Source organism: Mesoplodon densirostris, chromosome 8 (genome assembly GCF_025265405.1).
Source record: "Mesoplodon densirostris isolate mMesDen1 chromosome 8, mMesDen1 primary haplotype, whole genome shotgun sequence".
Lineage (NCBI taxonomy): Eukaryota > Metazoa > Chordata > Mammalia > Artiodactyla > Ziphiidae > Mesoplodon > Mesoplodon densirostris.
Window position 1 is genome coordinate 92,321,247 of NC_082668.1, and position 20,874 is coordinate 92,342,120.

Below are 20,874 nucleotides of genomic sequence, written 5' to 3' on the forward strand. Positions count from 1 at the left end.
TCCCTGGTGGTGCGGTGGTTAAGAATCTGCCTCCCAATGCAGGGGACACAGGTTCGAGCCCTGGTCCAGGAAGATGCCACATGCCACGGAGCAACTAAGCCCGTGCGCCACAACTACCGAGCCTGCGCTCTAGAGCCCGCGAGCCACAACTACTGAAGCCCACGCTCCACAACAAGAGAAGCCACCGCAACAAGAAGCCCACGCACCACAAAGAAGAGTAGCCCCGGCTCGCTGCAACTAGAGAAAGGCTGCGCAGCAATGAAGACCCAATGCAGCCAAAAATAAATAAATAAAAATAATAAAGTTCCCTTAAAAAAATTACTGTAAAATATAACATTTGGGTAACTAACATTAATATCCTAAGGCAATATGGGAACACAAATCCATAATAATTATTCATACACCAAGCCACTGTAAACCTAAATCATTTCTGAAGACCTGAATGTGTCAAGAACTTTGACAATTATGACTGGAGCCAGGAAACTGTAGCAGTGCAGAATTTCTTATGAATTTCTCCAGTTACTTTTTATAAATGCTGTCTTGGATGACAGCTTAATGTGTACCACATGCAATATTTATTCTTCTTCAGTGTCAGACTGTCTAGCCATCCAAGGGAATACAAAGAATGTCACTTATTAGGATAAAAGCACAGGGAAGGTAATCAAGGACATATGTAACATCAGCCAATCATGCCCTATTTCAACATCCTATTCCATTCATAACAGTTCAACAATTATTTGCTTACTGATAACTTGCTTTCAGGCTGTTTGTGTTCACCGTAATGGTGGTTTGCATTTATTTTGCTCTTTAGAATTGGACACTTGCTGTGCCATACGTGTTTGTCAAAACTTTGTATCTTCTGTCAGAAATGGCTTAGCATACCAAATAATTTCTATTTGTCAGGAACTACTAATACAACAATCAGTAACCCTTGATGTCAATAGGGCACTGAAATAATCAAAGACAGCAAATATATAACTATTAAATATTTTACAAAAAACAATCCTATGAAGTGATACATAATAAGAAAGTCATTATTATTAGCTGAGTCACACTCACATACATTCCCATGCATATAGCTAAGAATACTTAACAGGCATTGCTTTTTCTTTTGTTTTGGTTCTCCAAGATGGTAAAACTGTTAAGAATTTCACAAAGTAATTTGGTGGTCTTTAAACTATACAGCCAAAATGTCTAAGTAATACCAAGTCACATTAAAACATATACTTGGCCACCAATACAAGTTTCACTTAATAATAGATTTAAAATAATGTCCGATCATATATCATAATCACGAAATGGGTAACTGTAGAAACATAATTACTTAATCATATTTAATCATTAAACTTTAACCAGATACGGCTTGAACTATTTATTCTAGTAACAATTAAAAGCTTTTAAAAGTACTAATTTCAAGAGATCTAGACAACTAAGATGTTTACCTCTGAACATAGGAAAGGAAACAAATTGTTGGTATTCTCTTTTGGTCTCTTTTTCTCTTTTGTCTCAGATTTGGCCTGAAGTAAAGTTCTACAATGCAAGAAATATCCCATGCAAACTATTCCATACAATATTTTTTTAAAAGACTCACAAAAAACCCACTTTTAAATAATAAAAACATTATTACAAATTGTTCTTTTTCAGTCTACATCTACCTGAACTGTCTGGTAAACCACTGATTTTCTTAGCTACACAGTATGTGTTACAATATACCTGCTGACAAGACTAAGGAAAAATCCATTTGGGTAGAGATGGAAAGGTACAGGGATTAGTCTCGATTAATGACAGGAGAAACACAGCAAGATTTTCTAACTGCTACTGTTCCATTTAAAAGTGTTCATGAAACAGTAAAATCTCTCCAAATATGAAGTCTGGTACTTATATTTCTAAATAGACTTCTAACTGGATCACAAACTTAAAAAAATTTTTTTTTGGTAGGGGAAGCAGAGAGGAAACAAAAATACAGTGAAAGGAAGAGAAATGCAAGTGACCTTATCCTTGTAAATTTCAGAAGGCAGAACATTACAATATTATAAAAAATAAAAATGTGTATAATTAGGAGAAATAGAAGGAAATGGGAAGTTGCTATCCTTTATTTCTTGAGAATTAACAGGTTAACAAAATGTTTTAAAGACTTGTTTTAACTTGAGTTCATGAGAGAAAAGTATAAAACATTTTACTGCATTTATAGCATGTTTTTCATGCAACCAAAAGTGCAAAAAAAAGAGCTATGTTGGTTGTATACCAGTGAAAATTACAGAAAAGCGTGCTTGCTGGAAAGCAAACGTAATTGCAGTGGCTTATGTAAGCAGGACTCAAATTAGTTAAGAGAATTTATTGTGCAATTACAATTGCCAGACACTAATTAACTACAGATCTATCATATATATGTTTTCATCAAATTATGAGAATTAAATTCCAAGACAAATGGACCGATCTACCACAGAATAATTTCACTTAATATATGTAAAATATTTTATTTAACCCTCATTATTCTGTAAGAAAGTTATTCTTCTATTTCACAGGTGAGGAAACAAGGGCTATAAGGAAACCAACCAAACTATCTTGAGTTTTGCTTATATAAAAACACTGCATAAATGTTTGCTCTCTAGCTGGTAGGGGTTTCTGTGTAATGTTTACCAGGATACAACCAACACAGACAACTCTTTTTTGTACTTTTTGTTTCATGAAAAGCATGCTATAAATGCAATAAGATGTTTTATACTTTCATGAGCTTGAGAGAAAGATAGATATTTGGGTAGATATTTGCCTTGTTGTGAGGATTAAACCAAATGAGACAACATATGTAAGTGCCCCAAAGTCCGGCATATAATATGTGTTCAAAAAATGGTAGTCATTATTCTGCCCAAGACTTGGATCTATGTGTACATATACATACATACATATGAATATGCATATACAATGTTCTTTCAATTATATTGCTATGTGTTAGTAAAGCATCTGAATAGAATATTATACAAATTATCTGCATGCACTTCAGCTAATAAAAGAGATACATACACATGCACATACAGGCACAATTCCCTACTCCCAGGAAGGTCTCAAAAACACATCCAAGTAACTGAAAATGCAAGAAGACAGAACAAATCACTATGTGGTTAAAAACAAACACACGACAAAACAACCAAGTGGTGGAAGAATGTACTTATCTTAAAAAAGAATTGATAACATGTATTTTCCATGTAAAAATATATAAACTATTTTAATTATTGACCCGACAAAGGGTTATTAAATTGGTACAGAGATAAGTCCATGATAATAAAGATATGGTTTCAGGTAAAATTTTTATATTACCTTCAGTTAGCATTCTCTCATCAGGTTATAGTGAAATTTTAGTCTCAAATTTTATAGTGCATGAACTATGTCTAAATGAAATGTATAGTGATAGGGAATGTGGCAAGTATGTGACCGATTCCTTTCCAACATCACCAGTGCACCAATGCTGAGACATCATGGCACAGTAGTGAAGAATGAGAACTCTGGACATAAACTGCTTAGGTTTGAAGCTTGGCACCATTCTTGGCTAAGTTCCTCAGTCTCTCTATACTTGCTTTGCCTTCCTTAAAATACTAATAGTACTTACTACTCTATAAGGTTGGTGGGAGTCTTAAATGTAATGCATATAGTTAAGTGTTCAGTACATGTTGACTGATGCTGACTACTACTAACATAACAACAACACTTTAGGCGCATGAATTATCCGTTGTTGTTCTATTTCATGATATTCTCTCTCATTTCCCTGTTCATTTACACACCAACTTCCTTACCCCAGCAGTGAAGAATTGTTCTTAACAAACTGTATGGTATGCTAGAAGAAAGAAAAAAGGAAAAATTTGCTTATCATATTAATATATAAAAACTGATCTGTAGTTATAGCTGTTTTCTGGGGTCTATTCTGTAGTATTATTTTAGACTTGGCAACTTGATGCAATTTTTATATCGGCTTCAATGAGAACAGTTGTATTTTCTCCACCAAAATTTTCATATATGGTATTAATATGTTTAAAAATGGATGCTAAAGCAGGTACTAAAATATTTTGCTGTAACAGTATCATATAGTTAACAAAACTACAAGGCAAGAGAAAAACGGCAGCAGCAAAAAACTTATTATCCTAAGAAGAGCACATAGTTGTCATCTTGAGAATTGTTTCCTTTTATTAACTAAAACCCTAAACTATTTGGTGGAGATGATAATTCCTGAGATAAAACATAGCAGAACACAAAGTTAATTAAAGGAATATTTTCAAAGATTTCTGAAGATTCACAAATATCTCTTGCAGTGTCGTGTGGAACTGGCACAAACATTCAAGTCAAATGGGTCTATTTCTTCTACTACTACAAGAACTTGGGCATGTTCTGAATCTCTCCAATTGTCTTATCTATAAAATGGACATGATAAAAATCTATGTTTCATAAATATCCTTAAATTTTTCATGTTTCATCTATTCTTCTATTAATATCTCACCAATTTCTAACCTCTAAAGGATGCCTGGCACACAGCAGGAACTCAGTAATAAATGATGGTTTACTATGTATGTCTTTTGGTTTGGTGCATGCTAAGTCACTGTCACTTAATGGGAGGGTGGGGGCAGGACAGAGAAAAGAAAAATGGCACAATTTAAAAGGTAACAATTTTAAGTATAAATTATGTATGAAAACTACCAGTGACCTTCATGTTTCCAACATCTAGATATGCTCTTTGGGAAAAAATGAAACATCACTTAAAAAAAAAAAAAGCTAAAAAACAATTACCAACAGACAGATGTTATTTGATCTTTTCCTTTTACATTTCAAAATGGACTAAACCCAAAGATGATTTCCACAGACTGTTCTTTTTAGAGAATTTCTAAGGAAAATGTTGACAATCACCTAGGAATATTGATAAGTACTCCCTTGATATTAATGACAAATACTTAAAAGTACTAAAAAGGCACCTTTGTATCTGTATTAATGGAAACACAATCTTATTTATCTCTCTGCTAGCTGAACACATTCCTAAACTAAAAGGCAGATCTCTTAATTCAACTAGGAAAATACTTCATTTTAGTAAAAATTCAATTCGAGGCCAAATATTAGTGTCATGAAGGCCATCTTGAGATTTGTCTGAGGATCCAATGAAGTAACCTAAGTTGAAACACTGTGAAGTTTTGATAAACGTTGGTTGTTATTATTCTTAGTAAAGTTCAATCTACTTCTTTGAGGTCATACATCAAGGGACTTTTAAAAGAAGTGATTTACGAGTAGTAGTGTGGGACAGCAAATTGCTAGACAAGCATGAAAAAGAAAAGATGAAATTCAAAATAAATCTATAATTTTACTTGAACACATTTAGGATGTTTTAATACGCTTTTTAACTGCAATGTATTTGAATAAAAATTTATTAGCTCTTTTCAAGTGGTTGTCTTCACATTTTATATTCTTTTTGATGTTCCATCACATTTGCCTTTGCATTTGCTGTTCCCTCTCCCTGGACTAAGCTTTCCTCAGATCCTCCCTCTCTCATGGTACACTCCCTTGCTTCTTAAAGGCCTTTCCTGACCACCCTAACTAAAATAGCACCCTCCTACCCTGCTTTATTTATTTATTTATTTTATTCATGTATTTATTCTTTCATTCATTTGTAAAAATCGAAAATGTTTTTTGGGAATTTACTATGTACCAATTACTACCCTAAGTGATCAAGTGTATCAATTCATATAACAGTCATACCAACTTTATGAGGAAGATAGTTACTATTGTTATTTTTAAAATGAGAAAGGTAAAATTTCTAAAAGATAGACTTTAAAAGCCAGATATAAAATTCTGGCAGCCTAATTTTCTGCCAGAATTTTATATCTGGCTTTTAAACTTTACCAGCACATTATTCATTCAACAAATATCCTCTGGCTGCTAACTAAATGCTGATTATGCATTATGCTATATGCTAGGTTTATCTGAAAAAAGAAGATAGAGTGATAGTCTTACAGCAATAAAATTAAACACAATAAAGAGGGCTGTGGCAAAGGAAATGGAAAAACTATATTAAAATGTGAGAAATATTATGAAAAAGTTTACCAAGAGTTAATAATTAATTTTGAAGGAAAAGAAGTATAAATCTTAAATATTAATGCTGAGATTTCAAAGATGTAGACTAGTATAATGATGGTATCATAAACATAGATGAGGAAATAAAAATGATCAAGTGAGATAGTGAAATAAGTTAAGCCACTGAGGTAATCTATTTCTTTATTTTTATTTTTATTTTGGAGCATAGCTGATTAACAACGTTATGTTAGTTTCAGATGTACAGCAAAGTGAACCTAATCATTTCCTGACATTATATTAAATATTTGTTTGTTGGTTGTCTATTATTCCATGAGACTATAACCCTTATGGGGCAAAGGCTTTTTTTAATCAGTCTCAATGTTTATTTGCTTAGAAAAGGAAAAAGGAAGCACAGTACCTATCTCTTCAATGAGCTCGCAGTCTTCATAAGAATACATAAACTTGAAATTTATATTCATATTGACAGTTTTTATGAAGTTAATTGTCTTCTTGATAAGAAGCATTAAAATGACTGAACCAGGTACCAATGTGCAGCCCCAAATTTATAGACAGGGGTGTACACAGAGTTCCTAAGTCAGTTATTTTGAAACATATTTTTTAGCAGAATTTTGAAATTGGTAATAAAAATGGTCACAGATACAAAAATATGTCTCACCCAAACTGTACTATTTTTACTACATGGTGGATTAAGTAAGCTTTTGAGGGTGTTTTATAATCAAATGTTTTTGATGGGGAAATGCTTTCTAGGTCAATTTAGAATAAGGAAATGCAATATTTTGAGTAGTGTAACTACCTTCAAATATAGATATGCCAATTCTACAAATAAGTTTTATTTCCACTTTGTTCTCATTCTAGACAGAGCAATAGCTACTATGAGGAAGATAAGAGCATGGTGAGATCCAGAAAAGACTTATTTTCAAGGGGTAGAGATATAGGAGTAGGAATGAGAGGAGGGGGAAAGACCAGGTCTTATCTTCAATTCAGTCCAGAAAAGTTGCTCATGAATTATGTATCTGCCAACCTCAGGAATGCTCTGGATTGTCCCACAGTCACAAAAGAATCCTACCATGACAAACCTACATGTGAGGGTTGAGAAGGTACTAGACATTTGAATGGGCATCTTTTCATTGTGAATTTGCTATAATTCACTAAAATCATAACATTCTAGCACTAGAAGGGAACCTTAGAGATAATCTCCTTTAATTCTTTATTAATCTTCACTGCCTCATCCCCAACACACATATAAACATTCAGAAATAGAGAAGCTGGGATACAATGGAACTGTTTTAAAAGGCTTTAAAGAATAAACACCAATTTTTTTAAAAAAAATTATGCTATCATAACAATTAAAGAATGATTTACTCTAATGGAAGCCCAGGAGTAACAATAAAATCCTCTAAGCTTCAAATGATGAAGTCACAGGGCCTAACCTGAGACAGAGATGAGGGCAGAGTCCTATGGAAGATGGTGATATCATGGGAGTTTTATCGTTACGGCCACTGTGCAATAGAGATGGTTCTCAGTTTGTTTTTGTTTTGGATGACAACTGTTTCAAAGCACAGAATTATAGCTGTGAACATATACATGATACATTTTGTTTCTTTATCGATATAATGGAAAGAAAAACGAAGGGAATGTATCCCAAAGATACACTTAGAAGACTTAACAAGTCCTTTTTCTATTACTGTATTCTTTTTGAGTTATGTTAATTAAATTTCGGAAATATTGTTTATACAGAACACATTTTATGTGAACATTCTGATGAACTGTCTTCAATACATGAATGGCTATATAATTTGCCTGAGATTGAAGAACTAGTTAGCAGGTGGGATAGGGAGGGTGGGAGGGAGGGAGACGCAAGAGGGAAGGGATGTGGGAACAGATGTATATGTATGACTAATTCACTTTGTTATAAAGCAGAAACTAAAAAAAAAAAAGAACTAGTTAGCAGCAAATAAGGACCACAAAACTAGCATTTCAAATTATAAAGTAGCTGTATTTTTAATACATCAAACTTCCTGATAACATACACTACCTAACTTACAAATAGACTATATGTTCTAAGTTTCTTAGAATTCACTTTCCTTACAGAACCAATGTTATCAATGGTATCCAGCATTTTGGTCTAGTCTTCAGAAGTCTATTTAACATATAATGTAGTTGAACTACAATAGTATCTCCAAAGGTAGATCTAGTGACTCGGGAACACAGGAGAGACCACAGAAGACAGGGACACAGAAAATAATACTCCTCTCCTATCCTGCATAAGCAGGAGATATTAGGCAAAACATTGAAATTGCCCCAAATGGCACTTTCTCCTTTCCTTTTCTACAGCCTTCGCCCAGGAGAACACTGTTATTGAGATCGCATATACTACAGTTAGACTCCATTCTTCAGCCTTCACAAGGCCCTGCCCTATCTCTCTTATCACCAACAGTCCTAAGATTTCTGGGCTTCAACAGTCGCCTCTATCTCCACCAACTACTACTCAAAACTCCCATTTTATGAGTGTAGTTCATCTCAACTCATAGTTTTAGAAACAAAATCTGACTCAACAGTCCTTAACTGCTGGGACACGGATTTTTAAGAACATTAATAGACCTTGAAGTATTCACCAAAGTGAGTCAGGTAGAGAGGCAGAGAAACTCTCTGTGTACATGAATCACTCATGATTTGAGGTACATTATATAGCTGTATGCCAAAGTTTGCCTTTCATTTCCTAGGTTATATATGTGTGTGCATGTATGGGGAATATATGTTTTAATTTCATGAAAGAATCCTAGAGAACACTTGTTTTTTTGTGAAAGAGCTTTAGTCTCTTAAAGCTAGAAGAAAATTTGTAAAACTTCTCCCTATTATATGCAGTGAAATTCTTCAGCCACTTTAAAAAAGATGAACGTCCTGACACATTTGATAAATTATATTGTTCATAAATTAGTAAGTCAACAGATGGTGCTAATGAAGATAACAACTGACTCCCAAAAGTACAGTATCACTTTCTCAAATTCAGTGAACGATCTTGCAAAGAGAAATTATTGCCTATAAACTGTATCGGGCAAAAAGGCAAATAGGCCAGGGGAAATTCCTAACATGCCTAATATGGTGGGTCAATAGCATTATATCCATACAAAAAGATGTGCTTTCTTCCATAATTATCTTTTTTTTTTTAATTTATTTTTATTTTTGGCTGCATTGGGTCTTCGTGGCTGCACACGGGCTTTCTCTAATTGCGGCGAGCAGGGGATATTCTTCCTTGTGGTGCATGGGCTTCTCATTGCGGTGGCTTCTCTTGTTGCGGAGCACGGGCTCTAGGCACATGAGCTTTAGTAGCTGCAGCATGTGGGCTCAGTAGTTGTGGCTCACGGGCTCTAGAGCTCAGGCTCAGTAGTTGTGGCGCACGGGCTTAGTTGCTCCGCGGCACGTGGGATCTTCCTGGACCAGGGTTCAAACCCGCGTCCCCTGCATTAGCAGGCAGATTCTTAACCACTGCGCCATCAGGGAAGCCCTATAATTATCTTTTTCAAACATGGAATCAGAGGTGTGATTTGGTTTCATTATGACTACGTGCTTTAGGGCACTAACATCTCTTGACAGGAATTATGAAATTGCCGAAAGAGTAACCAAAAACCACTTAATGAAACCAGAAAAGTACACAAGTATTATTACATGTACATACATATACAAATGCTAAAGGACATTCAAATAAAGATTCCTGAATGGCCAAAGGTCTTTTCCCTCCCACTTCTTTCAGCCTTCCCTCTTTTGTAATAAAAAGATCGTCTTGCTTTAGTATATTTTTTTTCACTCTCAAGATTTTGGTCAGAGAAATTAAGAAATATTCAACTCCACAAAATCCATTCACCAGAAATTATTGAAATCCTAATTCATAGAGCATATGGTACTGTTTCAAAGCTTTATCATAATACAAATTAAAAAGTAAGTAATTGATAATTATCCAATAGCAAACAAGAAACTATAAAAGAGAATGGGTCTTAAGAAAATTTTTTCTTTTTGAATTCATTTACAACTTACTTCAGTAAAATTAAGAATATTTTGTATAGGATTTACCAATTTAATCAATCTCGTACTAAAAAAAAGAATCGCTCAGTTTAGGCTTCCAGAATATCCTTAACCTGTTCTACCACCCTTTTATATCTGGCAAAGAAGCAAATAAATACTAGTCCTCATAAAGCAATCTCCACTAAAAGTTACAAATTATAGCTTTAAAATTTTAATTCAGCTAAAAAACTCCTCACATGTTAAAACAAACTTACCAACAATATGTTGTGATTTCAAGAAGGTAGGAACACACTTACAATAAAAAAATGTTTTCTCACAGCCTTCATAATGTTAGGTACTTCAAGATGAAGCTGACACAACATTCCCCCCAAACCATAAGAACCACAAGTGTTTTTTTTTAAAAACAGAAATTATAATCCCAAAGAAACAGTGTATGGATATTTCAGGGCTTTTACTTTGCCAGACTAGTGGATGATAAAGTGAAACATTTAAAACAAATCTTATACATGTGAATCTTGTTTTATATACTAGTGTATGTTCCTGAAAACTTTGTATGAATTGAACTTAATTTCAAATCTACTTGGGAACTAAAATGAATAATTTATTTAAGAATAATTAATCATTCCCATTTTATTTGTTTTGAGTAAATCGAATGTATAACAATGTGATTTTTTTCAAAGCAGCATTATCTGTGTTAAATTTCTAGCTTCAATGAATAATCTTGTCAGAAATTGATGACTTCTTATAGTAGTTTTACAGAATACATCATGGCATTCCTGAAAGGCCAAGAAAATGCTGTGGGAAGAAGGCTATATTAACCTTCTACAAATATAATTGTGAAGTGGACTTTTGCTCGCGTTGAGTTAAGTGTATAGCCTGAAAATAATGGAAATCAGTGAATGATAGAAATGGGTGAAATCACCTATAATAGTGAATACTGCTCCTATTGATAAGACGTAATGGAAATGTGCTACTACATAACATGTGTTGTGGAGAACAATGTCCAAGGATGAGTTAGGTAGAACAATTTCTGTCAGACCTCCGACTGTAAACAGGAAAATAAAACCTAAGGCTCACAGTATGGCAGATGATCACTCAACATTACCTCTGGGGAGGGTTGCCAATCAACTAAATACTTCTACTCCTATAGGAATAGCAATAATTATAGTAGATGTGTAAAGTATGCTTATGTGTCAACATCTATACTTATTGTGAATATATGATGAGCTTGCACAAGAAAGCCTAAGAACCAATCCATATTATAGCTCAAACCATCCCTATGTACCTGAAAGGTACTTTTTTCCTGAATAGTATATAACATATATAAATGTAGTTTTATATTATATACACATACATTAAAAATTATATGCGGGCTTCCCTGGTGGCGTAGTGGTTGAGAGTTCGCCTGCCGATGCAGGGGACACGGGTTCGTGCCCCGGGCCGGGAAGATCCCACATGCCGTGGAGTGGCTGGGCCCGTGAGCCACGGCCACTGAGCCTGCACGTCCGGAGCCTGTGCTCCGCAACGGCAGAGGCCACAACCGTGAGAGGCCCACGTACCGCAAAAAACCCCCAAAATTATATGCAAAAAATGTTCACACTTCCCCCTTTGTAAATAGTTGCTGAGATATAGTATCTGTAATTCTTTTTTTTTTTTTTTTTTTTTTTGCGTTACGTGGGCCTCTCACTGTTGTGGTCTCTCCTGTTCCAGAGCACAGGCTCCGGACGCGCAGGCTCAGCGGCCATGGCTCAAGGGCCCAGCCGCATGTGGGATCTCCCCGGATGGGGCATGAACTCATGTCCCCTGCATCGGCAGGCAGACTCGCAACCACTGCGCCCCCAGGGAAGCCCTGTAATTCTTATATACAGTTCAAGTTATCAAGAATATATTGGGCTTATTCCATGATTTTCCCCCTAGCCAGGTGCACAATGTACAGTATTACCAAACTACATTTAATTGTTATGTACAAATTATGTGGAAAACTAACAAAAATAAAAAACTTGGGGTAGGGGAGACAGAATCATAGTAAAATATGAATTAATAAAACATTTTTCTATTTAAAATTCATTTAGTGAACCTGACACATTGCCCTTGATTACACAACAGCTTAAAAGACTTGGCAACTACTTGTCTACCTATCTTGAATCAATTTCAACACTCAGATTAATTGACTCTTATATAATATTAGAGAATAATGTTCAGTGACCACAAGCCCACCAGGGCATATGCAAATACATGTTTTACACACACACACAAGAAGTCTGAATGTCTTAAATTTTAGTTATACTTTTCAGTTGAATATGAACATGTAGTATAATAAACAACAAAATAAAATTATCCTTTATCAACAGTTTTAAGAAGGATGGGGACAAGAGAACACAAAAAAGAAACATAATTGGAAGCTATGTAGGTGTACAAACTTAGTTCTACCAATTTCATAATTGGATAGCATATACTACTAACAGCTCAGCAAAGGTGCAAAGATTGAAATTTACACCCCTAATTAAGCAACGGTTTGGCAGGTCTAATGTCCTATACCTGCTTGACACCATGACTCACAAGGCGATCTCAAACGAAAATTAATACTGCATGTAATAGGATCTTAGTTATAAGTAACTGATCATGTTTAAAATATGAAATCCTCAGGTGTTCAAAAATCATTGACATCTGCCAGAGACAACGACGACGACGACAACACAACAACAACAACTTCTGCATAGTTTTATTCATTCAAAGAACAGCAATATATAATAAAAAAATTTTCTGTGTATTCCCCTTACAACATCTTGATTACTGTCATCTAATCACAACACAACTGTAACTAACCCGGCTGCCATGTTATTAGCTTCTCTTCAGGGGCTAGGTCTTAATCATAAATCAATGAAATGACTAATTCAACATTGTTAAAACCAGTGAGTAGATGCTTGGAGCCATTCTGGTTTTTACATCTTTCAAAAAGGTCAATACACCTACTCAGTAACACAATAGACTTGTCTTTCAAAATGCGTCCTTATTTTCTAGGACTTAAAAATTAACATGTTACCATTTAAATTTAAATTGAACTTTAGTAATTAAAACGTTCATTACTTCTGAAATGGTGACCCCCTAAAATACAGTTTGTCTTCCTCTTGTGGCCAGAATCACAAACTCCTCCTCCTCTTTCCTGATCATTTAAAATAGCTTTCTAGATCTAAAAGACCCATGAAAATATTTATTACTACTTCCTGCATCAGTCTTAATTTGCTACAGTAACATTACATAATAATCTTAAAAAACAAAACCTTTTTCTTTTGCTAAAGGAGCAACTAATGCAAATGGAGCTGAGATATAAACATTACCAAAAAACAAGATGCTAACACAAATTTAAAGGATTTAGTAATTAAAATATATTTTAACTATTTACATCTGCTTGCAATGTTATAAGTGATGAAAACCTAGTGTTCATATCCTTCATAATAAAAAATTTATTCTGCACTTTAATACAAAGGCTATGTTGCATAAACAGATTTAAGCTGTAGCAGAGTGGCTGAATGAAAGGAGAATGGCAATCTTTCTGGCTCCAGTAGATGCCATTCCCTATCACACAATGTTTCCCACTCATAAATACATGACAAATACTTCCTCAATCATTTTTTACGAGTAGGGATGCACAGGGGGTAGTCAATGGCTAGCTTGAGGGAAAATAGGAACAGCAGGCGGCAGAAACTGTACAGAAAATGGCTATGTGGTAAATTCTCTTCTGGAACATCACTCAGTTACCCAGTCTTTGATCTTTCAGCTACAATTACACTAACTTCCACAAGATCTGACTCCCCCCACCCCCACCAAACATACACACTACCCCAAACCAGATCATCAGTCATACATAAAATCTAAAATTTGGTTTTATATAAATAGGATTATCCATACCTCTACATTTTTATAAATTAAAATTTGCTATTTAGACAAGAGTTTACTTTCAATTGGCTATAACCATATCATCATCACAACTGGTCTCACAGAAAACACGGGGTGTCTGGCGACAGCTAAATCACAGACTGGCGTCTCCCAAGCAGTCTGTCTACCATTAGGGTCTGGGAAATGGTATTTACTGTACAATTAGAGCCAGGGAGTTCTACCTGTAATCATCCAAATACAGGTGTGAGAAGCTCCTTTGGGCAAGGAAACTGACTCATCCCTTTTCATGTAAACTTTGATGTCTGTATTGTTTCACGGAGCCTTGGGAAACCTTACCATTCATACTACAATGAGATTTATTAACTGAAGTCAAATAATATATTTAAAATTCCTTCCCAAAGGTAACAATTTTTAACATATCAATCACAAAATTTATAAGAATTTTATATAAGAAACAAGACAGAACTGTTTATTTTAAAGTCAATTATCTACTGGAAGACACTGACCAGTCAGAGCTGAATTTTCATGTCAGGTTTATGCTTTCTAGAACATTATAAATTAAGAGGCCAAATTCAGTTTCCTATCAGGAACACAAAATGTCTTATAGTAATAGCAACAGGGCATTTTTAGTTGCAGTAATTTCACAGAATTTATTCTAATGATTTATTGGAGTTAACCATCTGACATTAATTATTGTTTTGGCTTCCAGTCTATGAATGTTTATTTTTCAGTTTAAAGCTTCTCACTCTTTGATATCATATGGAAATGAGAATTTTTAATGGAAAATTGAAACCATGTGCATCTAAGTACTTAATGAAGTACAGGGGAAAACAAATGAAAATATATTTTAGGAGAATTCAGATATTTTACTTTGGATAGTTTTGGGTTGTTTGTATGACTTAACAGTATAAAATACTGAGGGTCCAGTGAGTACCATGCCAAATGTGTACATGCCCTTATGTTATATAAACATATGATTTTTTGAAGTTACTAGTGAACTAAAGGAAACCTTGCACATTTTGGTTACATGTCAAAAACGACAATCAATACATGAATGCATAGTTTTTACCTTTGTGTATTTTAAAGTATTTTGAAACAAATACCTGGTCTTTCCCTCCACCATACCTTTTTTTTAAATTTAAAAAATGTTTTTTAAGTATTCAATCTGGATTTTAAAACTTATGCCCAGCTACAATTCCAAGTAGATATTTTAAAGTCACATATAAAATCAATAAAGCTAGAATTTCCTGGTTTAAAAAGTTTTATTGCTCTAACTACATTTATTCTCATTTTGCAAAGGAAATATCAATGTCTATTCAATAAATTTGATAATTAAATATGTATAATTCAATATTGCCTAATGTAATTCCTTTTTTTTTCCTCTTAAGTTCTCTCAGTGTAAATCATTAGGAGACTCATCTCGGAATGTTAACACTAGGCAAAGCTTTCTCATCCATTTTAAACTTTTTAATAATGAGAAAAATTTAAATTCAAACATAGCAGTAAGTACATATGTATGTGCGTTTGTGTGTGTTTAGATATGATATGTCGGGGTACATCTGGGGAGAAAAAAAACTTACCATTTGTTTTTCTTTCTAATGTAGTCTTTTTCAGAAAGATTAACCAAGTAGACCATTGGTTTTGAAGTCAGAAATAAGTGTTTATTCAACACTTCAATCTAAAGTGGGAGATAGAAAAAGAGTCCTTTTTAAAAGTTGAGTAAATATTAAGTCACTAAAGAACTTGAAAGAAAACTATTTAAACAAGAAGCCATTTTTATAATTCTTGTTTCTAAAAGATTAGTTGTCACAAAATATCAGGAGTAGGGGAAAAGAAAAAATAACAAGCCTGGGAATAAGAAATCATTGAGAGAAATAAAGTTTAACTAGATATAATAATAAGTGTAAAATAATGACAACTTTAATTTGTTCTCTAAGAAATCAAAGCAAAGGTAATAATAGATGGCATCATATTTATAATTTACCTCTTTGTCATTCCAATCATGACAGAAGCGAACAGGTTTCTTTTGATCTATAACCCAGGATTTGACTTTGCACATTATGTCCTATACACAATTGAGAAAAAAAGTAAATACAAGATGAATACTAAGCATTTAGATACTAAATATTAAAATTAAAAGTTTTCAAACTCTCAATTAAAAGTTGACTATAAAAATAAAGTCAACTTTTTTATGAAAGAACTAAGTCGCACAGATAATTATTTTCAATATCTCATTAAAATACGAAATACAAAATGAAACATTAATGTGGCATTAAAATTTTACCACATGAAATGTGGAATAATAGCAAAATTAGTAACAATCTTAAAAATTTCAAGACAATTAAAACATACCAAAGACTACAAGAGTTAATAATATCTCAACATTATCTAGTGATGTAAACTGCAAGATAAACATGCTGTTAGGAAATGGGGGGGAACACTGGAGAAAGACTGAATTATAATTTTTTCCTTAAAAAGGAAAACAAAATAGATGAAATTGAGCCTATTATTGATGATCTACCCTCCAAAATATCAAATCAACTGACCAACACCCTTTTTATTCTGAATTAATTTTTTGCTGACACCTTCTCCCTGCCCACTTCTCCTGTCCCTGCTCCAACCTACCCCCCCCCACCCTGCCAAAGCCTCCATTACACAATGGCAAGAGCCCTGCACTGGTGACCTCCAACCAGCTGCATTCACTTTCAGAACATCTCTCTCTGCTGGAAATCTAAAGGCCTTTTAGTTAGCTAGCTAGTGTGCATTCAGAAGGAGTAACTGCAGGAAGAGCCCAATGTGCTTTGTTTCTCTGGCCTTTCTTCACAGAAAGATTAATCATCTGTGAAATGGAAACGGCAAACAGCAAGTGACACAAACTGAACCCTTCAAGCCTTTCCTCATCAGTTTTGTGGTTCTGAATCTAAAAGCTGCGTGTGGCAAGGTTCTCCTTACAGGCAGGTGTTAATAAAAGGCTCTTGGGTCTGAAAGGTCAAACTTAGCTCTTCCAGAAGAAGTGTGTTTGAGAGTCATCTGTTTTTTGTTGTTGTTGTTGTTAAAAATAACTTATGGGTATGTTTTAAATATGCATTTCTCAAAATTTATTGTAATAGACAATTATTAGTAATAGATTTCTTAGATTTTCATTGATGTATTTTACTTTATCATAAATCATTAGTCTTCTATAAATATCCACTTGTTAAATTACCTCAGTATTTAGTATACCTTCCTTCCAAATCTTGCTGTTACCAACAGGAAAAATAAGGAAAAAGCCCTATATCCTTAGATCCTGATTTGAAACCCTCCAGGAAAAGGACTTCCCACAGACTTCAACAAGGAAGGGGCAAGCCAAAAACTTTTAATGAAATCTAACATGGTCTGCTTAAGAATAATCACTTTTACTCTTCTATTTCACTCATAAATGTTTAAAAGTGGCTAATGTAACACCATTTCCCACAAGGAGAAGATCAAAGTGCTATATTACAAATGCATTATGATTAAAAAAGCCCTGTGCAGCCTTGCTATTAACTGTTCTTTAAACCCTAAAAGGCTTCCCATAGATCTCACTTGGCACTGCATATACAACCTTTGACAAGTAATGTAGACCATTTTTATTCATTGCCTAAAATTGTAGGCAATTATGTGCGTCACACTGGCCACCTGCAAATTCTGAATGCCTGCTCCAGTTGTCAGTGCAAAAAACTAATGTCGGAGGGGATTAATCTAGGGGGAGAGAGTCCTCTTTAATGGCTCCAGCAGGTGAAATGGCCCAGCTGGTTACTATGATGAGAGGCCAGAACAGCTTATGTGGAGACACGCAACAAGATTATACAAAAGAAGGAGAAAACAGTGGTACCATCTTACATTTGGTTCCATTAGTTTTTTTCAATTAAAAAAAGAAAAGAAAATAGACAAAGGAAAGCCAAACCAAAAATAAGGAAGGAAATTAAATCTTAGTCATATAAAAAGTGTAAGATACTTTTAACTATAAACATTTTCAGAAAACCAAAGGGCCTCAATAAATGCTGATTGCTAGTGAAGGAATTTCAGTATTTCAGTTTCATTTTAAATTAACTAAAGCACCACTTCAGAAATAGAGATCCTATCACAAAATCTTTTTGGCGTTAGTTTCTTTCCCCCTTCACACCACCATATTATATTACAAATCAGGAGCACTCAAATTGTAGATAAAGAGAATTAATTCATAATTAAAGTTCTAAAGAAGTATATTCACTAAAGCCACATTCAAATCCTTTTAGAAAAATTTAAAGATTATAACCAAGTTTTTAAACAGTTTAAAGTAAAAATATTTTAAAACTTAAAATATTTTATTTTATACTCAGTACTCTCTTAATTATCCCTACCAAAGATTTAAAAGCCAAGAAAAGACACCTTAGATTATTAAGATGCCAGTTTTACTTAAGACAAATCAAAAATAGATTGCTCTCAGACAAGATTATCTTATGTAAATGATCATTATATGGTATAGCTGCAAAGTGCTGTCTTTCTTACATAAAGTAAAAATATTTAGTTTTAGCAAAATTAAAGATGCTACGTTCCTTATCTGAAAAACTGCTGATCAAATGAAAGAAAACATTTGAACTTACTTGTATAAAATACTTAATGGATTGACTGAATTTCTCCTATGCTTGTATATATAAACACATATATTAATAATTATAGTTAAAACAATATTCCATTTAATTGAATTTGGTTAACTGAAAAAACAACCTAATACATAACTTAACCTACTTTTAACGAATTAGAATACAATAAAAGCATAAAATAGAAACACTAATGCTTGATGCATCAGAAGTTACTTTAGAATTTTGTATGTCTTTAGTAACATCGTTATATAGAAATACAGATGTAGGAGGAGGACTGTTCTGATAACTTTAACAAGTTCCTCATTTCCAAAATAAATTCTGTACATGATGAAGATTATGCAAAAATTCCTGGTCATTTGAACTTTTTTGGTTATATTGCAACAACATGAGTATCTAACTTGAGGTAAACACTTTATGCTTAAATGTGGGAATAAATCCTAGATCCACCACTTACCAGGTCTATGACCTATTACTTCATTAATAAAATGCAGATAATGATGCTATCTACCTCCTGGGGTTTGTTGTAAAGATCAACCCCCTCCTGGGGGTTGTTGTAAAGATCAAAAGAGATAATGCATATAAGGTGTTTAGCATAGTTCTTGGCACAGAGTAAGCTCTCGATAAATATGAGTTTTGTCATTGTTTTTATGATTGTTGAAAGATTAAATACTAGTGATCTACAAAATGCCAATATAGTCTCTTGAGTACTTCTTTAAAGCACACATCTCCAACTGGAATAATTGTTCATTAGTCCTTTTCTTCAAATTTCTGATGGTTACCAGCAATACTGGCTCTCTTAGTGAAATCTCAATTCAGGCTTCTAGCCTTAACATTCTATAAGGACTAGCTTTTGCTGAACAACTACCTTTTAACTCCAGAAAAACTTAATCCAAACTCACCTTGAATACTTTGCTCTTCTGCCGTGACTCTTATTGATGATAGCCTCACATTTAACTTTAGAAATGCTCTATGTTCTTGATATATTTTATTACTGTTGTTAACAGCAGCTATAATGTATTTAGACTCAGAGAGGATGTATGATTTGCCTAAATTCCTATTGCCAGTAAGGGGCAGAGCTGAGATTCAAATTCAGGTCTAAGTGACTTGAAAATTCATGTTCTGTCCAATCACCCTGGCCTGTCTTCCTCACTGCCTTTCTAACTACTCCTGTTTAGCCTAGCATTCCCAAGGCTGTTATTCAAAGTCCTCATTCTCATTCCAACGTCATCAGGAAAATTCTATATTCTTTCTATGTGGGTAAAATATCTGATTGTCAATCCATGAACCACAAAAATAATATTTTCTTTGCAAACACTAACATAACCTCGTTATGTTATACAACCCATAAAGACTTTCTAAGACTACTTGACTTCTCTATTTTGGTATTCTCTAGTTCCCATAGCAGAAATTATTAATCCATGATCCATAAATGGATTTCAGGAGTTTCCTAATACCCTGAAATGGTATGTGAAGTTCTATGTTTATGTGCATTTGAGGGATAATGGTACATATCTTCCAAATGCTTTTAAAAAGGATTCATGATCCAAAAATCCAAGAACCATGGTTATGAGTGACTCCATGGCAATACTCAAATGCTCCAACGACAGCCAATTTAAGTATATATTCTAGGTTCATGGACTCCCATACTTGAGGTCCAGAGACACTGACCTAAAACCTGCTTCAGCCAGACTCTGCACTCAAAATTCATCTATTCTTATCAAAACCGTGCTGATAAAAATTCTAGCCACTATAATGTTTATCTAACACAATTACAGTTAAAATAATAACAGGGTTGTTGGAAAACATTACAAATTAAATATATCATTATTCTAAAAGAATGAATTGCTTGAGAGTTAAATATGTTTAGAGAGAAAAATATGTAGCTTGCTTTACTATATATTTAAATAAATCATAAAGCTACAGTAATTGGAACAGTGTGATACTAGCACAAGAAGAGAGGTATAGATTAGAAGCAACCTAAAAACCCATAAACTGGAGATTCGTTAATAAATTATGGGACATCCATACAACACAACAGTTTTTAACCATTAAGACAAGACATATCTGTATATATATTTGCATGGGAAAATGTTCAAAATACATTGCTAAGTAAAAAAAGCAGGTTCAAAACAATGGAAAAAAGTTAAGAATATGGATTTTGTTGTCAAACAGATTTGGGCTCAAGTCCTGGCTCTACCACTTTGTAGCTGTGTAACTTTGGGGCAGCTACTTAACCTAAGTTTGTTTCTGTAAAATTGAGATACTAACTCCAATTCAATATATGGTG

General features: G+C 33.9%; 1 protein-coding gene across 1 annotated transcript in view; it reads right to left on the reverse strand.

Moving 5' to 3' along the window:
* Positions 1 to 20,874, reverse strand: part of OLA1 (Obg like ATPase 1) — a 168,659-nt gene that overhangs the window by 30,115 nt on the left and 117,670 nt on the right. The window contains exons 6-7 of the mRNA XM_060106347.1: positions 15,968 to 16,048; positions 15,564 to 15,661 (exon numbers count right to left, since the gene is read on the reverse strand). Of these exons, the coding sequence (XP_059962330.1) occupies positions 15,564 to 15,661; positions 15,968 to 16,048 (179 nt within the window). The remainder of the gene's footprint in view (positions 1 to 15,563; positions 15,662 to 15,967; positions 16,049 to 20,874) is intronic.